Below are 13,057 nucleotides of genomic sequence, written 5' to 3'. Positions count from 1 at the left end.
GCAAAAGTCCTTTTGCAGAAGAGACAGTAGGCAGTGTCACCTTTTCACCCTTGTTGTACCCCAAAAGACCGAATTTAGCCCTTAATAAGGCAAGTAAAAGCCAACATAGATCAGCAGGGATGGGAAGAGTAATGAGGCAAGATAAGATCTATGTCAATAAAACAAAGTTCATTGGGTAAATGAGGGAACAAAGAATAATGTTGACTTGCAAAGAATATTTCAGCTAATCCTGGAGCCTTCCTATTTATAGGTGCAGATTAAAAATGAAAACTCATCAACAAAAAAGAATCGCAAATACCTAGACAAGAGCTGAGCAGATATTAAACATCAACACTGCCTTTTCTTGAATGGAGGAAGAGGGAGAATTACTTACATTTCAATAGTTTTGGACTAGATTGTATCTAGTCCTATGTGGGCATAAAGGCAAGGGTACATAGTCTTCAGACTCCTGGCATTCCTTCATGGAATTTAGAGAAGGCTGCATAAAAGTTTCCAGTACAGGTCCCCTATTTTCAGTCTCAGAATGTAGACACCAGAACAGCTGACATTTCCCAGACTTGGTATCTGCTTGAGGGTTGTTAATTTTTTTTTTAAAGGCAAAATAGTTCAGCATTTGGGATTATAAGGAGAAAGACAAATAGTTTCCCTATTACCCAAAAAATAATGTGATTTAACTTTTAAATTCTTCCTTACCCTCTCTCATGTAAGTTTCATCCCCTTATGACTCCCTTGAATTGCCTTTTTTAAAAAGTACTGTCAGGCACCAAACCCTGCAGAATAAGATGCCAAAAAAAGAAGGTTGGTCCCATGGTCAAATGTTTCTGCTGAATGGAGCTAAAGAACAGGAATCTTGCAGTGTCTGACGTTCTAGATTTAAACATTTAGCAGCTATATATTCCCACTTTAAACAATACTAGAAATTTCCTTCATTGTCAGTGTATTTCACTCTTAAATACTATGGACCAGACAACAATACAAAAGGAAAGATTAATGCCATTCTACAGATTACTTACTAAAACAAAATAACTTGCCTAATGTGCTGGAGACTACTGTGCATATTTATGATTTGTCTCAGTTTTGCTAATCAGTGAAAAATATAAAGCAAAGAATTTCATTTCTTCTTCTGCAATAGAATGGTAAACAGTGCCATCTACTGTTTGTCAGTTTTTCTTAATTCCTTATGGAATGCCAGTTGTCAAGACCATGAGGGGCTCAGCTATTTCAGAGAGCCTGAGAGTAGAGCCACTACTCCTCTGGATTGAGAAGAGCCAGCTGAGCTGGTACCTGATAAGGATGCCCCTGGGAGGTTTCCTTTGGAACTCTACTGGGCACATTCCACTAGGAGGAGACCCTGAGGCTGACCCAGGGCACGCTGGAGGAATTGTATCTCCCAGCTGGCCTGGGAACACTGGGGAATCCTTCAAAAGGAGCTCAAACATGTTGTGGAGGAAAGGGAGGTCTGGTCCTACCTACTCTCCATGCTGCTGCCACAACCCTCACCAGTAAAAGTGGCATAAAGGAAAAAAAAAAGACACTGACAAGGGCTGTGGTGGATTCTCCATCACTGACCATTTTAAAATAAAGACTGGATGTTTTTTCTAAAAAGATATGCTCTAGGAATTAAATTTGGGGAAGTTCTATGGCTTGTTTTATACCAGAGGTCAGACTAGATGATCATAACGGTCCCTTCTGGCCTGGGAAGATATGAAACCCATGGACTCAACTCTGTAAAAAGGAATCATTTAACTATAAAAAGTTAATCAGAGTTCATGCAGTTTTGTGTAAGTTATTCCAGAGGAGAAATCAATTACTTGAAAAGAAACCTACCCGTTTACTGACTTCTAACCCCTCCCCTGAACTCACAGCTAAAACAATGCCTCAGCATTAAAAAAGATTTTACAAGATGAAGTTAGTGCGTCATCAGAAAACTTGTGCAAAAAACAAAACAAACAAAATACACCACTATCAAGTTTTATAAGTACTTCAATTGTGTTGAGAAACCCTCTTCCAAGGAGCTTACAGTCTATATCAGAGGTGCGCAAACTACGGCCTGCAGAACCGTCCTACCTGTCCCTTGAGCTCCCAGCCAGGGAGGCTAGCCCCCAGCCCCTCCCCTGCTGTCCCTCCTTCCCTCTGCTTGCTATGCCACCAGTGCTCTGGGCAGCGAGGCTGCAAGCTCCTGCCGGGCAGTGTGGCTGCAAGAACTGCTGGCCTGCTCCAGTGCTCTAGACTGCATGGTGGCATGACTGGCTCCAGCTGGCATGGTAAGGGGAACGGGGTTCGATAAGGGGCAGGGGGGCAGTCAGAGGACAGGAAGCAGGGGGCGGTTGGTGTGGGAGTCCCAGAGGGCCTGTCAGGGGGCGGGGGTGTGGATAGGTGGCAGAGGGTCCCAGGAGGGGGCAGTCAGGTGACAAGGAGCGGGGAGGTTGGATGGGGCGGATAGGAGGCAGGGACCAGGCTGTTTGGGGAAGCACAGCCGTCCCAACCTGGCCCTCCATACAGTTTTGGCACCCCAGGCTATATGAACACTGTTCTATTGCCAATCAGGTTTGCATGAGGAAATCTCAGTTTGTTGACCTGGATTCTGTGTTTCTTTTTTTTTTTATTCTATTTAAAAAGTCAAGGTACCTTACTTCAAATACAAGTATGCAAAAGGCATTATATTATTCTAGATTTTATTTTCAATGTATAGCACCACATATTTTGGTGAGTGTATGGGAATAATCCCCACAAGAGATCACAGAATACAGAATCTATTTTACAGTAATATTGAGTCAGACAGAGAGAGAGAGAGAGAGAAAGAGAGAGAGAGTGTGTGTGTGTGAGAGAATAAACATGAAGAACCATTCCACATCACATTTCATTTGACTTCTGATGAAGCCCAGGCAGTTAAACAGAGCCCTTTGGTAGCCTAATTTACAATCGTTCTGGTCTGTTTAGCAGAAAATGAACTAACTGAAGTAGAATTTCATCATTAAAACCTTTTACGTTATTGCCTTCCACAGCTTCATATAAGGGCTTACTTTCTGTTCCCCAACAGATATTCTTCCGAGGGTTATTTTGATCAGCTTGTACAGTTAGTGCTAAGGTATTCAGCTGATAACAAAAGAAAGCGAAGTATTTTCCATCAGTGATCACAGCCTGCGATACAAAGGGACGGGTCACATCTGCCTCACACCAGAATCCTGTAAATGAAATTACACCCTAGTTACACAAGGCATAAGTAATATTCATATTGGCACAATTCCAAACAGGGGCTTGAAATAGAGACAGTTACAAACCTAAACTGCTTATCCTCAAGGAACAAGATAGATTATTATATAAAATGTTTTGACTGAAAAGTCTAAAACTAAGAACACATCCCCACCTCACCTACCCCCAAGAAAAGTTTTATGTCACATACTTTAAGGACCACTTTCAAAATTATACTAATTTATATGCTCACAAAACTAATATTTTCAATGCGTATGGACTCTCATGGAACAGAGTCTGCCTGCAAAGGTTACCCATCTTTCACAAAACTGCATGTTTAAAATTAGATACAATGTACAGCACCACACATTTGGTGTGTCCTGCAGATACTATTTTTGGGGGCAGGGAACCAGACCGTTGGCAGCCCAGCACCTTCTATTTAGAGGAGAACTGAATTTTCCATGAACCCTCTTATGGTGAAATGACTTTATCCATAAGGGAATGCACTTATTCATCATGACAATTCAAGAATATGTTTGGTTGATTCAAGTTTAATACACCATTACTGTTGAATGCTAAAATGGTTAGACAGACAAGCTAAATCTTTCATGGGGTTCTCCTTTTATACAATATCATGTTGTTCTGCATGCACAACATATGCAGTAGCATATGCAGAGAACTGAACTTACAGCACAAATATTGAATACATATGCTTCCTTAAGCAATGCTCACTACTAAAATTATAAAATAACCAGGTAGAGTCAGAGAATGAAGACAAATGTTCTGTCTTATACACCAATGTCACTGAAGATTCTAGTTGACTTGTAAAGATGAGAATCAATTTCAGTGTTACAGGTACACCACAAAAAAAAAGAAGTTTGGATCACATGTGATTAGCATATGCTATTACACGTGCAAAATTTGATGCAAAACTATTTTCTTATTGTTTTATACAGATCTATTAATTAGGGGATTTGCATCACTGTGACCCAAACATGGTGTCATTACTTCAGAATCTGCTTCCACTGCCAGAAGCTAGTTACTAGCGAATGGCATCTATAGCTAAGTGAATTAAGTTCTCTTGAACCTTCTCTTCTTTCCAGCTAAGGTCTTATTTAATATTTATAAGCCCTTTATGGAATTTGAATTGTACAGATGGTGAATATGGGAGTTTGCTCAAATATACACACACTCTTTCTCAACAATTAGGGTTTTTTTTATTGGCTTTTATTTTGATCAGATACAAGTAGTGCAATACTAGTGATCAATATGTAGATCTATTTTTTTGTAATCTATCTTGGATTACAAAAAATCTCTAGTCTGATATTATGCAAGTATACTGGGCATTATTTCTTCAGATATACACTGTTAGAATTTAGTACAGGGCATATCTGAAAGGCCAAACGCTAGAGCAAGAACATTAGATTTCATGTGCCTGTAATGGTTTACTAGTTCAGGATAAAACATTAGCTTGATCCCCATAGCAACTATTCATCTTTTTGTGTTTCATTATAATATACAATACAAGCTCATGAGACTGCTTTTAAAGACGGTTCACCCTATTGCATAGTAAACTGGCTTATAATCAAATTCAACCTTCCATGAAGATTTGGATAAGAGAAATTTGATTTATGTGCACCAAACACAGAGTAGAATTTAACTGCCAAAATTCCACTATAACACCCTATTTTTTGGGATACTAATTTCAGCTGCTTACTATCATACATTACAGCCAAAAAACTTTAGTGTATAGACTACATATTTTAACCTAAAAAATACCAAAAATAATTTAACGTATATAATTGCAAAATTAATAAGTGCCATTTAATGTTCTATATATATTGGCGTGATTCTTTTCTCCTAGTCTTCAAGCATTTTACTCAGATTTAAGGGTCTTGTTTTAAAGAATGTGTTAATATCACCCATATACATAGTTTAATTGGCTCGTTTAAGTTTCAGTAATGAAATTAAAACATGCTCTACACAGAAAGAAAATCACATATGGACGATAAAAGGAAAGGGAGAAAGAAGTCTGCTCGCCATTTATAGATGTAAAGACAATCAAGCATAAGTTTTGCCTCACCTTGATACATAGCTTGTGCTGCAGTCCAAGCAAAGAGACTTGCAATACCATTAGCTCGATAAGTTACTTCAATTTGATCAGCAAGGTTTGCTTTTAATAATCGCTCCCTTTTCAGTTTATCAGGAATCAAATGAAATTGCGTATGACCATAGCTGCATGGATCTGCGACTTTTGATCCTGAGTTATAAAAAGGAGAAAAGTTAAAAGCCACTTTAAAAAAAAAAAATCAAATCAAATGAAATGTTATAGGTAGCATCAGAGGTTAAGGAAAAAATATTATTTCTGACATCTCTATTATTCAACTTCTACCCAAAGTAACAAGTTATTTAAAAAGTTAGTTTGGTTTGCAATGCTGACATCAATATTTCTTTGGTTTCCTCTAGTTCAGAAGACAGTCTCCTTATGAACTCACTTGCTGGCTAATTTGGAGAAAAGTCACTGAAATTAAAGTTAATAATTTACTAATTTTGGTCCAATCTTGCTCCCACTGAAATTAAAGCGGTATTGCCTCTTCCCCCTTCATTGACTGGATGTTGTTTAAAAAGACCAGAAGACTCCTTTTAAAGCTGACAGGTAACTGATCTTCCTCTAGCAAGAGTGGTAAGAAGCATATTTTTCTGGAGCTGTAGGAGAATAAGAGTGGGCTTGGCCCTGACTGTGCAGGTATCTGGTTTATTACAGAGAAGCAGCAGCCTCTTTATGAGTAAAGCTATCTGAGCCCCCTTGTAACTAAAAGAAAAGCAAAGAACAAAATCCTTTTAAGGCCCAATGACCCATTCAGAAAACATTCTGCATTTTGAATAAAATATTTTCAGATCAAGACTTAAATGACTCCTTCTGAAATATGAAGTGTCTAATGTGTCACTTTATCACAATTTGAAGTGTATGGTTTTACTGACTATACCCAGTCTCTTATTTTTTTAAATTAATGTGCAGCAAAGTATAGCACCACAGTCATGTATGCCATTAGACAGATTTTGAAATTGGCTCCTGCAATAAGCCGTTTTCAAAAGTGTACCATTCGTTAGTACTTCTACACAGTAACTATGTTTCTATCACTAGGAAGTCTTACCTATAAATACCTTGTTATCGTACTGTCTTTTGAACAATGGAAGTTTGTCTGGTTTGTGATTAACAACAGGAACTTCTCCAGGGACTGAATAATCTAATGGTACAAACTTGAAGGAACGAGAGAGAAAGAAAATCAGTTCAGCAAGTCATAGAAATGTTTTTGATCTCAGTATTATTACATAGTACATTGATACCAATATTTTGATTCTTAAGAAAGAATTGTTTAAACAGCCATCCAAACACCTAGGGAATTTTCATTGAGCTCAACATCCATTTTACAACCTTGAACAAACCTGATCCTGTTCCGAGAGAGAAACCAACAAGATCGTATGTTTGTCCTAGAGAGCGTGAATCTCCTGCAGCAATAGAGAAGTGTGTGTGTAGAACAGGAAGGACTGAAGTGCCAGAGCCTGGACAATTGTTGGTTAGCACCACTTTCCACTGACTGGAGATGGCATATCCCACATTTTGCAGGGGAAACAAAAAATGAACACCAAAACTTCACTAACAGCATTTTGTGTTGGACTTTTATCCTCACATTGAATACAACATGGTCATAGTATTTTGCAGTTCAGATTTTTAAAAAAGCAACTAGCCAATCATACTGGATGCCCAACTCAAGATGTCAATTTCAAGAATGCTAAGCATGCATCCTCTGAAAGAGGACTCAAAAGTTGAACACCCAAGCAAAAAAAAAAAAAAGTCATTTTTTAAAATCCTGGTGTACATTTTCTTTGGCAAGTTATAGAAAATCTAAATAAAACATACGGAACTGAGAAACTTTCAGTCCTGCCACTGAGTTTAGCACTGACCATATGATTGCTAGCAAGGCTTCCTCCAATGGGTAGTAGCCCCAGTATACACCGATTTCCTCACATATTATATATGTATATTTATTTCCTTCCCCCCACACTTAAGTTTACTCTAAAATACAAACTAGATTTTTCCAAACTCAAGTTTCTGATTAATTGAATGATTACATCTTGATTTCCCCCTACATACATATTGTATATATATTTATTTATTTTGGTGGGGGAGGTAGGAGAAGAGGATAAACAGGAGACTCTTTCCCTAGTAGTAAATTCTAAGAAAGTCTCACCCAAAGTGTTTGTGTACAGCATTGCTGAATGCCTCACAAAAGTAGAATAGAGGTTAAGTGCTATTTTTTCAAAAGTTCCCTAAAACTTCTCTGAAAACAGATGAAAACCCAGTATAAAAATTAGTCATACACACCTACAGTACTATATGTGCTGTTATTTAACAGTTTGAAGTTTATTCTGTATTTAACTAGATTTTATTCTTTGTCTACCTATTTGTAATTATCCTACCTCATGATTTAGAAGAAAGCCTTGTTAAAACCAACACAGTCAAAGAAAGCATTTTAAAGAATGTTCAAAGCTACATTGCCTACTTGTAAGGGCACCACGTTTATCACCTTCCTGACACTAAAACTCTGATTTTCAGATTTACTGTCACTCAGTTTAATCCTATCTAGCAGTCTCAACCTTGGCAAAGCACACAATCAAATTAACAAAACAATAAAACAGTCAAAGTGCAAAGCACAGCACCCTGAAGAAGCACACAGGACTAGCTGGCAGGGGCACAAAAGAAAAGTGTGCATGTTTCCCCTATGCTGCCCTGCTATCCTGGAAAGGTTAGGGATGTGCAATCAGTTTCATTTTCTTGAAGAGGCAGCTCAGCTTTCAAAAATTTGGTAAGCTATATGCTAACACCAGTGATTCTTCTATATTATTTTTATGTTTGGAATTACAGAGTTCAAGTTTAAAAGTTTAGATGCAACCTCTCCCCACCTTTCAACTCTGCTCACTTTATCTACATATTCATTCTCTCATTCATTTCCAATGACTCAGTCTCCCCCTCATTTGTACCACAACCCAGATTCACTGCCTCTCACATCTTGAGGAGAAAAAAAAAGGAAGAATTCTGGTCCCACCAAGACTGGCAAAAGTGGAATCTGTGACAAAAGGAGGAGCTACAAAAGCCAGGGGCTAGACTCTTCCAGTACAAGCTTCTATGCATGCTATACACATGAAGAATTTAAAGAGGATGTAAACAGTACCAAGAAACTGACTAAAAACATTCTAAGAATTTATAGTGAAGTGGACACCTACACTTCATGACATTAAGAAGAAGCCCTTACCTATGGCCTGTTCTACGCTACAAAGTTAGGTTGACTTTTTTTGACTTAGTTTTGAACTTGTCTACACATATATTTCTCTCCTGCAGATGTAAACGCCCTATTACAGACGCAATGCCACCACCTCCCCAAACGAAGCAGAGCCAGTCAATCTAGATCTGTAAACGCAGTGCAAGTGTAGACATTACCCATCTCAACTGTAACAGTCGACTGGCAGCTGTCTCACAATTTGCCCTTGTGCTCGCATCAGTCGCAATTTTAAACTCCACTGCCTGGGGTCATAGACACCAGAAGCCTGTCCCCACCCTTTAAAACCCCCAGCTTATTTTTGCAATGCCTTTTCCTGATTGCCCACTGAGGTGAGAACACCTACTGGGCCCACTGTTGTGAGCATCTGACCATGCTGGCTCCAAAAGAGTAGGAAAAGAGTCATGGATCACCTCAGCCTGTGGGGAGAAGAAACCGTACAAGCCAAGCTAAGGAACAGCCGAAGAAATTTAGGGTATGTCTATAATGCCCTGTGACTTAAAAAATCTGTGACTTAGCTGACTCAGGCTCATGCTAAGGGGCTGTTTAATTGCACTGGAGATGTTCAGGCTTGGGCTGGAGGGTCCCAGAGCACAGGCTGCAGCCTCACCCTTAAAGTGTACACCACAATTAAACAGGTCCTTAGCCTGCGTCAGCTAGCACGGGCCAGCCATGCGTTTTTAATTGAAGTGTAGACACACAGGTGTACAGATTGCATAGGGTGCTGAAATTGTGGCCCAACAGGGATTAGCAGCAGTGCCATACGAAAGTGAAGAAATTTCAGCAGGACTATCAGAAGGTAAGGAAGGGCAACAACAAATCTGGGGCCTCCCCTACACCTGATGCTTATAGCATGCCATACATGGCATAGACCCCACCAGCACACCACATATGACGGGACACTTTGCCGGAGCCTGATGCAAAGATCTATTCAGTGCACAAAGGGAGGGGAGGACTGCAGTGAGCCAGGAGCTATTTGACAATCTTCTGGAGCCAAGACAGTCCCACCAGGCAAGGGCAGATGGGCCAGATTATGAAGTGGGAGAGTGCTCAGGTAAGTGTACACATGCATAATTCCTTATAAGCATTTTACCTTTTTATTGCCCAAAACCTCCTCTCCCTCTCACCCTTCTTCCCCATTTAAAAATAGCTCCCATCTCATTTGTGCATTTAGAGAACAAAAGTACTGACTTCTGATTTTCCATTGTATGTGTAATATGTTTGAAAATAAAGAACAAGTAGTCAGTCCTTGTGGCACCTTAGAGACTAACAAATTTATTTGGGCATAAACTTCCATGGGCTATCACTCCATGCATCTGATGAAGTGGGTTATAACCCACGAAAGCTTATGCCCAAATAAATTTGTTAGTCTCTAAGGTGCCACAAGGACTCCTTGTTGCTTTTGCAGATACAGACTAACGCAGCTACCCTTCTGAAACACGTTTGACAAGAAGATTAAAAAAAAAAAAGTGTGGCAGTCCGAATTACACAGTCCACATCAGATCAGTGTCCTGTTGTCAGACAGTGGTAGAAGAAAGACTGAGGTAGCATCTGCTTTTCCATTATATGTCTTGATGGGCTAGACAGAACCACAGTTCCCCCCACATAGAGTCTTTTGTTTATCTGAAATGGAATGTGCCTTATTACTTCTTGAGCACTGCCTCAACATTCATGGAGATACCCTGCAATTGTCTCCTGAACATTTCTAGAGATAATCTTGTTTCTTCCACCCCGATAAGAGATATTCCCACTCTACAATGAATTCTGCAGGCACCAGTACAATAGCAGCATACAAGCCCGAATAATTTCAGCATTCCAGTATCAGCCGAGTTCTCTGTGCTTTTACATCAGTCAAACTTTGTAGTGTAGACCTGGCCTAAGTCATCTTGGATACCATTTCATCAATATCTACCTACCTTTGGAAAGCACATAGTACACTGTAATTCAAACAAGAACATAAGAATGGCCATACTGGGTCAGACCATTGGTCCATCTGGCCCAGTATCCTATCTTCTGATAGTAGCCAGTGCCAGATGCCTTAGGGGGAAAAGAACAGAATGGGGCAATTTATCGAGTGATCCATCCCCTGAAATCCAGTCCCATAGGTTATGGGGCACCCAGAGCATGGGCCTGCTAATAGCCATTGATGGACCTACCCTCCATGAACTTATCTAATTATTTTTGAACCCAGTTATATTTTTGGCCTTTATAACATTCCCTGGCAATGACTTCCACAGGTCGACTGTGTGTTGTGTGACGAAGTACTTCCTTATATTTCTTTTAAGCCTACTGCCTATTAATTTAATTGGGTGACTCCTGGGTCTTTGTGTTATCTGAAGAGGTAAACAACACTTCCTTATTCATTTTTTTCCACATCATTCATGGTTTTATAGATCTGTCATATCTCCCTTAGTAGTCTCTTTTCTAAGATGACTAGTCCAGTCTTTTGAATTTCTCTTCATTTTATCCATATTCCCTAGTCATTTTTGTTGCCCTTCTCTGTACTTTTTCCAATTCTAATTTATCTTTTTAGAGATGGCCAACCAAAACTGCACACAGTATTCGAGGTGTGGACATACCATGGATTTATACAGTGTTATGATGATATTTTCTGTCTTATCATCTATCCCTTTCTTAATAGTTTTCAACGTTAGCAGCTTTTTTGACGGCCACTGCACACAAAACAGATGTTTTCAGAAAGACATCCATGACTCCACAATCTTTTTCTTGAGTGCTAATTTAGACCCCATCATATTGTACATATAGTTAGGATTGTTTCCCAATGTGCATTACTTTGCATTTATTACCATTGAATTTCATCTGCCATTTTGTTGCCCAGTCACTCAGTTTTATAGTTTTAATAGCAACTAAAATCATGAAATAAATAAGATTGTTATACGTACAATAGAACCTTTATAGAGGAAATTAGGTTTTTCTACAAAAGTTTTTCCCTGAGATATGACTGGTTGAGTTTAAAATCAAACAAAAACAAGCAAACATTTATAACAATGGTTAGGATTTTTAGACAGAACATACTTATGCTGTGAACTGTTCAAAGCAGAGACTCTCTTACTAGGTGTTTGTATCGTGCCTATCACAGCAAAGCTAGTGTTATACATGTTACATACTAAATGCTACTGTAACACAGTACTAGCTGATATTCACTTTTAGAAGCATTAGAAACATCCATACCTCTGGAAGCTGTTTTGGCACACGGATCTGAATCTGTGGTTTGTCATCTATCTGAAATCTCACTGGATCGATTCTGCCAGTTCGATATCCTCGACAAACAACAGTCTCACCGCGCTCCCAATAGAAGTTAACCTGTGGTTTTAAATCTGAAATGAAACACATTTTGTTTTTAGCCAGCCCATTACCCCCGTGTATACTTGGTGAAAGCATGCAAAAAGACATCAGCCCTCAGCACAAAAACAAAATAAAAAAATCAGTCAATGATGTAACCATTACCCACAACAGCCCAGGGGCATTTCAGCACAATCTCTTCTGCTGCTCCATGGCCTAACCTCCCAACCAGCCCCAGCCCCGATCCCCAGTAACCCCCCTCGCGCAACCTCCCGCCCCACCTAAGCGGGCGGCGGCGAGCAGCGGGTTGCAGCTGCCCAGCGCGGCGGTGAGGGAGGAGACCAGCTGGGTGAGGAAGGGGGCCGCGACGTGCTGCTGCTCTCGGTAGACGAAGGGTCGCTCTCGCTTGCGCTGGTAGAAATGCTCCTGCAGGAGCGCGTCACAGGCCAGGGAACGCAGCTCGCTCAGATCCGGGCCCCCGGGTCCCGCCGGCTCCGCTCCCGCGGGGGGCAGCCCCGGCACGAAGACGGTCTTGGTGAAGCTCTGGTACCAGCGGTCCGCGTTCAGGGAGAAGGTCTGCGGGTAAACCACGTACTTGAGCCGCTGCAGCCGGCCGTAGAGCCGCAGCTTCTCCGCGATGGAGGGCGCCGCGTGCACCTGCTGGTAGAAATACTCCAGCCGGCGGCGCTTGGCCGACTTGCTCTTGGCCGTGTGGGAGGCGACCACGGGCGGGTAGAGCGGAGACGGAGGCTGAGGCTGAGGGGCCGCGGAGAGCTCGGTGTGCAGCAACCGACAGCTGCCCTGCCACACCAACCGCCACCCCCTGGGAGCTGCCATCTTGTCAGAGGGGGAGGGAGACTCGGGACGGACAGGGGAGTGTACACCAGTAATTGGCTACTATTAGTCACGTGGGTGCTTTGATGCGCCAATCCGAACGTTCCTCTGAGAAACTGGGGGCCCCGAGAAAAAGAGGGCGGAGCCACTTCTTGAATCAAAGCATTTCATTTGCCCGTCGCTCCAGGAAACAGTCAAAGGGGGAGGGTTCCTTTTCAAGAAAGTGGGGGGCGGAAGAAGCTCCTTCCTAGCCACTATGCGCATGCTTCCGGCGGACTGTCTTGTTGAGGTGTGTTGTCAAACCCTGGGCGCGAGGCGCGTTGGGAAAGAGGACTACAGTTCCCAGCATGCAGAGCGAGAGCTGCCGGGATTGGGGCCGCCGCAAGGTC

General features: G+C 41.2%; 1 protein-coding gene across 1 annotated transcript; it reads right to left on the bottom strand.

Annotated features, from left to right (window-relative positions):
• Positions 1-2,673: 2,673 nt before the first annotated feature.
• On the bottom strand, positions 2,674-12,689 carry MRPS30 (mitochondrial ribosomal protein S30). The gene is made up of 5 exons (XM_073343902.1): positions 12,116-12,689; positions 11,724-11,869; positions 6,348-6,453; positions 5,276-5,452; positions 2,674-3,185 (listed from the first exon to the last, which is right to left on the bottom strand). The coding sequence occupies exons 1-5, from the start codon at positions 12,669-12,671 to the stop codon at positions 2,917-2,919; spliced, it is 1,254 nt and encodes a 417-aa protein (XP_073200003.1). The 5' UTR covers positions 12,672-12,689; the 3' UTR covers positions 2,674-2,916.
• Positions 12,690-13,057: the final 368 nt, after the last annotated feature.

Source organism: Lepidochelys kempii, chromosome 5, assembly GCF_965140265.1.
Source record: "Lepidochelys kempii isolate rLepKem1 chromosome 5, rLepKem1.hap2, whole genome shotgun sequence".
Classification (NCBI taxonomy): Eukaryota; Metazoa; Chordata; order Testudines; family Cheloniidae; genus Lepidochelys; species Lepidochelys kempii.
This window is presented reverse-complemented; position numbering and strand designations above follow the sequence as displayed.

Bases quoted from the DNA above. Each gene is read 5' to 3' on its own strand.
- MRPS30 (XM_073343902.1), bottom strand. From the start codon at position 12,671: ATGGCAGCTCCCAGGGGGTGGCGGTTGGTGTGGCAGGGCAGCTGTCGG. The intron at 6,454-11,723 runs GTATGGATGTTT...CGTTCCTTCAAG, and splicing joins TGCCAAAACAGCTTCCAGAG to TTTGTACCATTAGATTATTC. The intron at 3,186-5,275 runs GTGAGGCAAAAC...TTTCATTTACAG, and splicing joins AGCACAAGCTATGTATCAAG to GATTCTGGTGTGAGGCAGAT.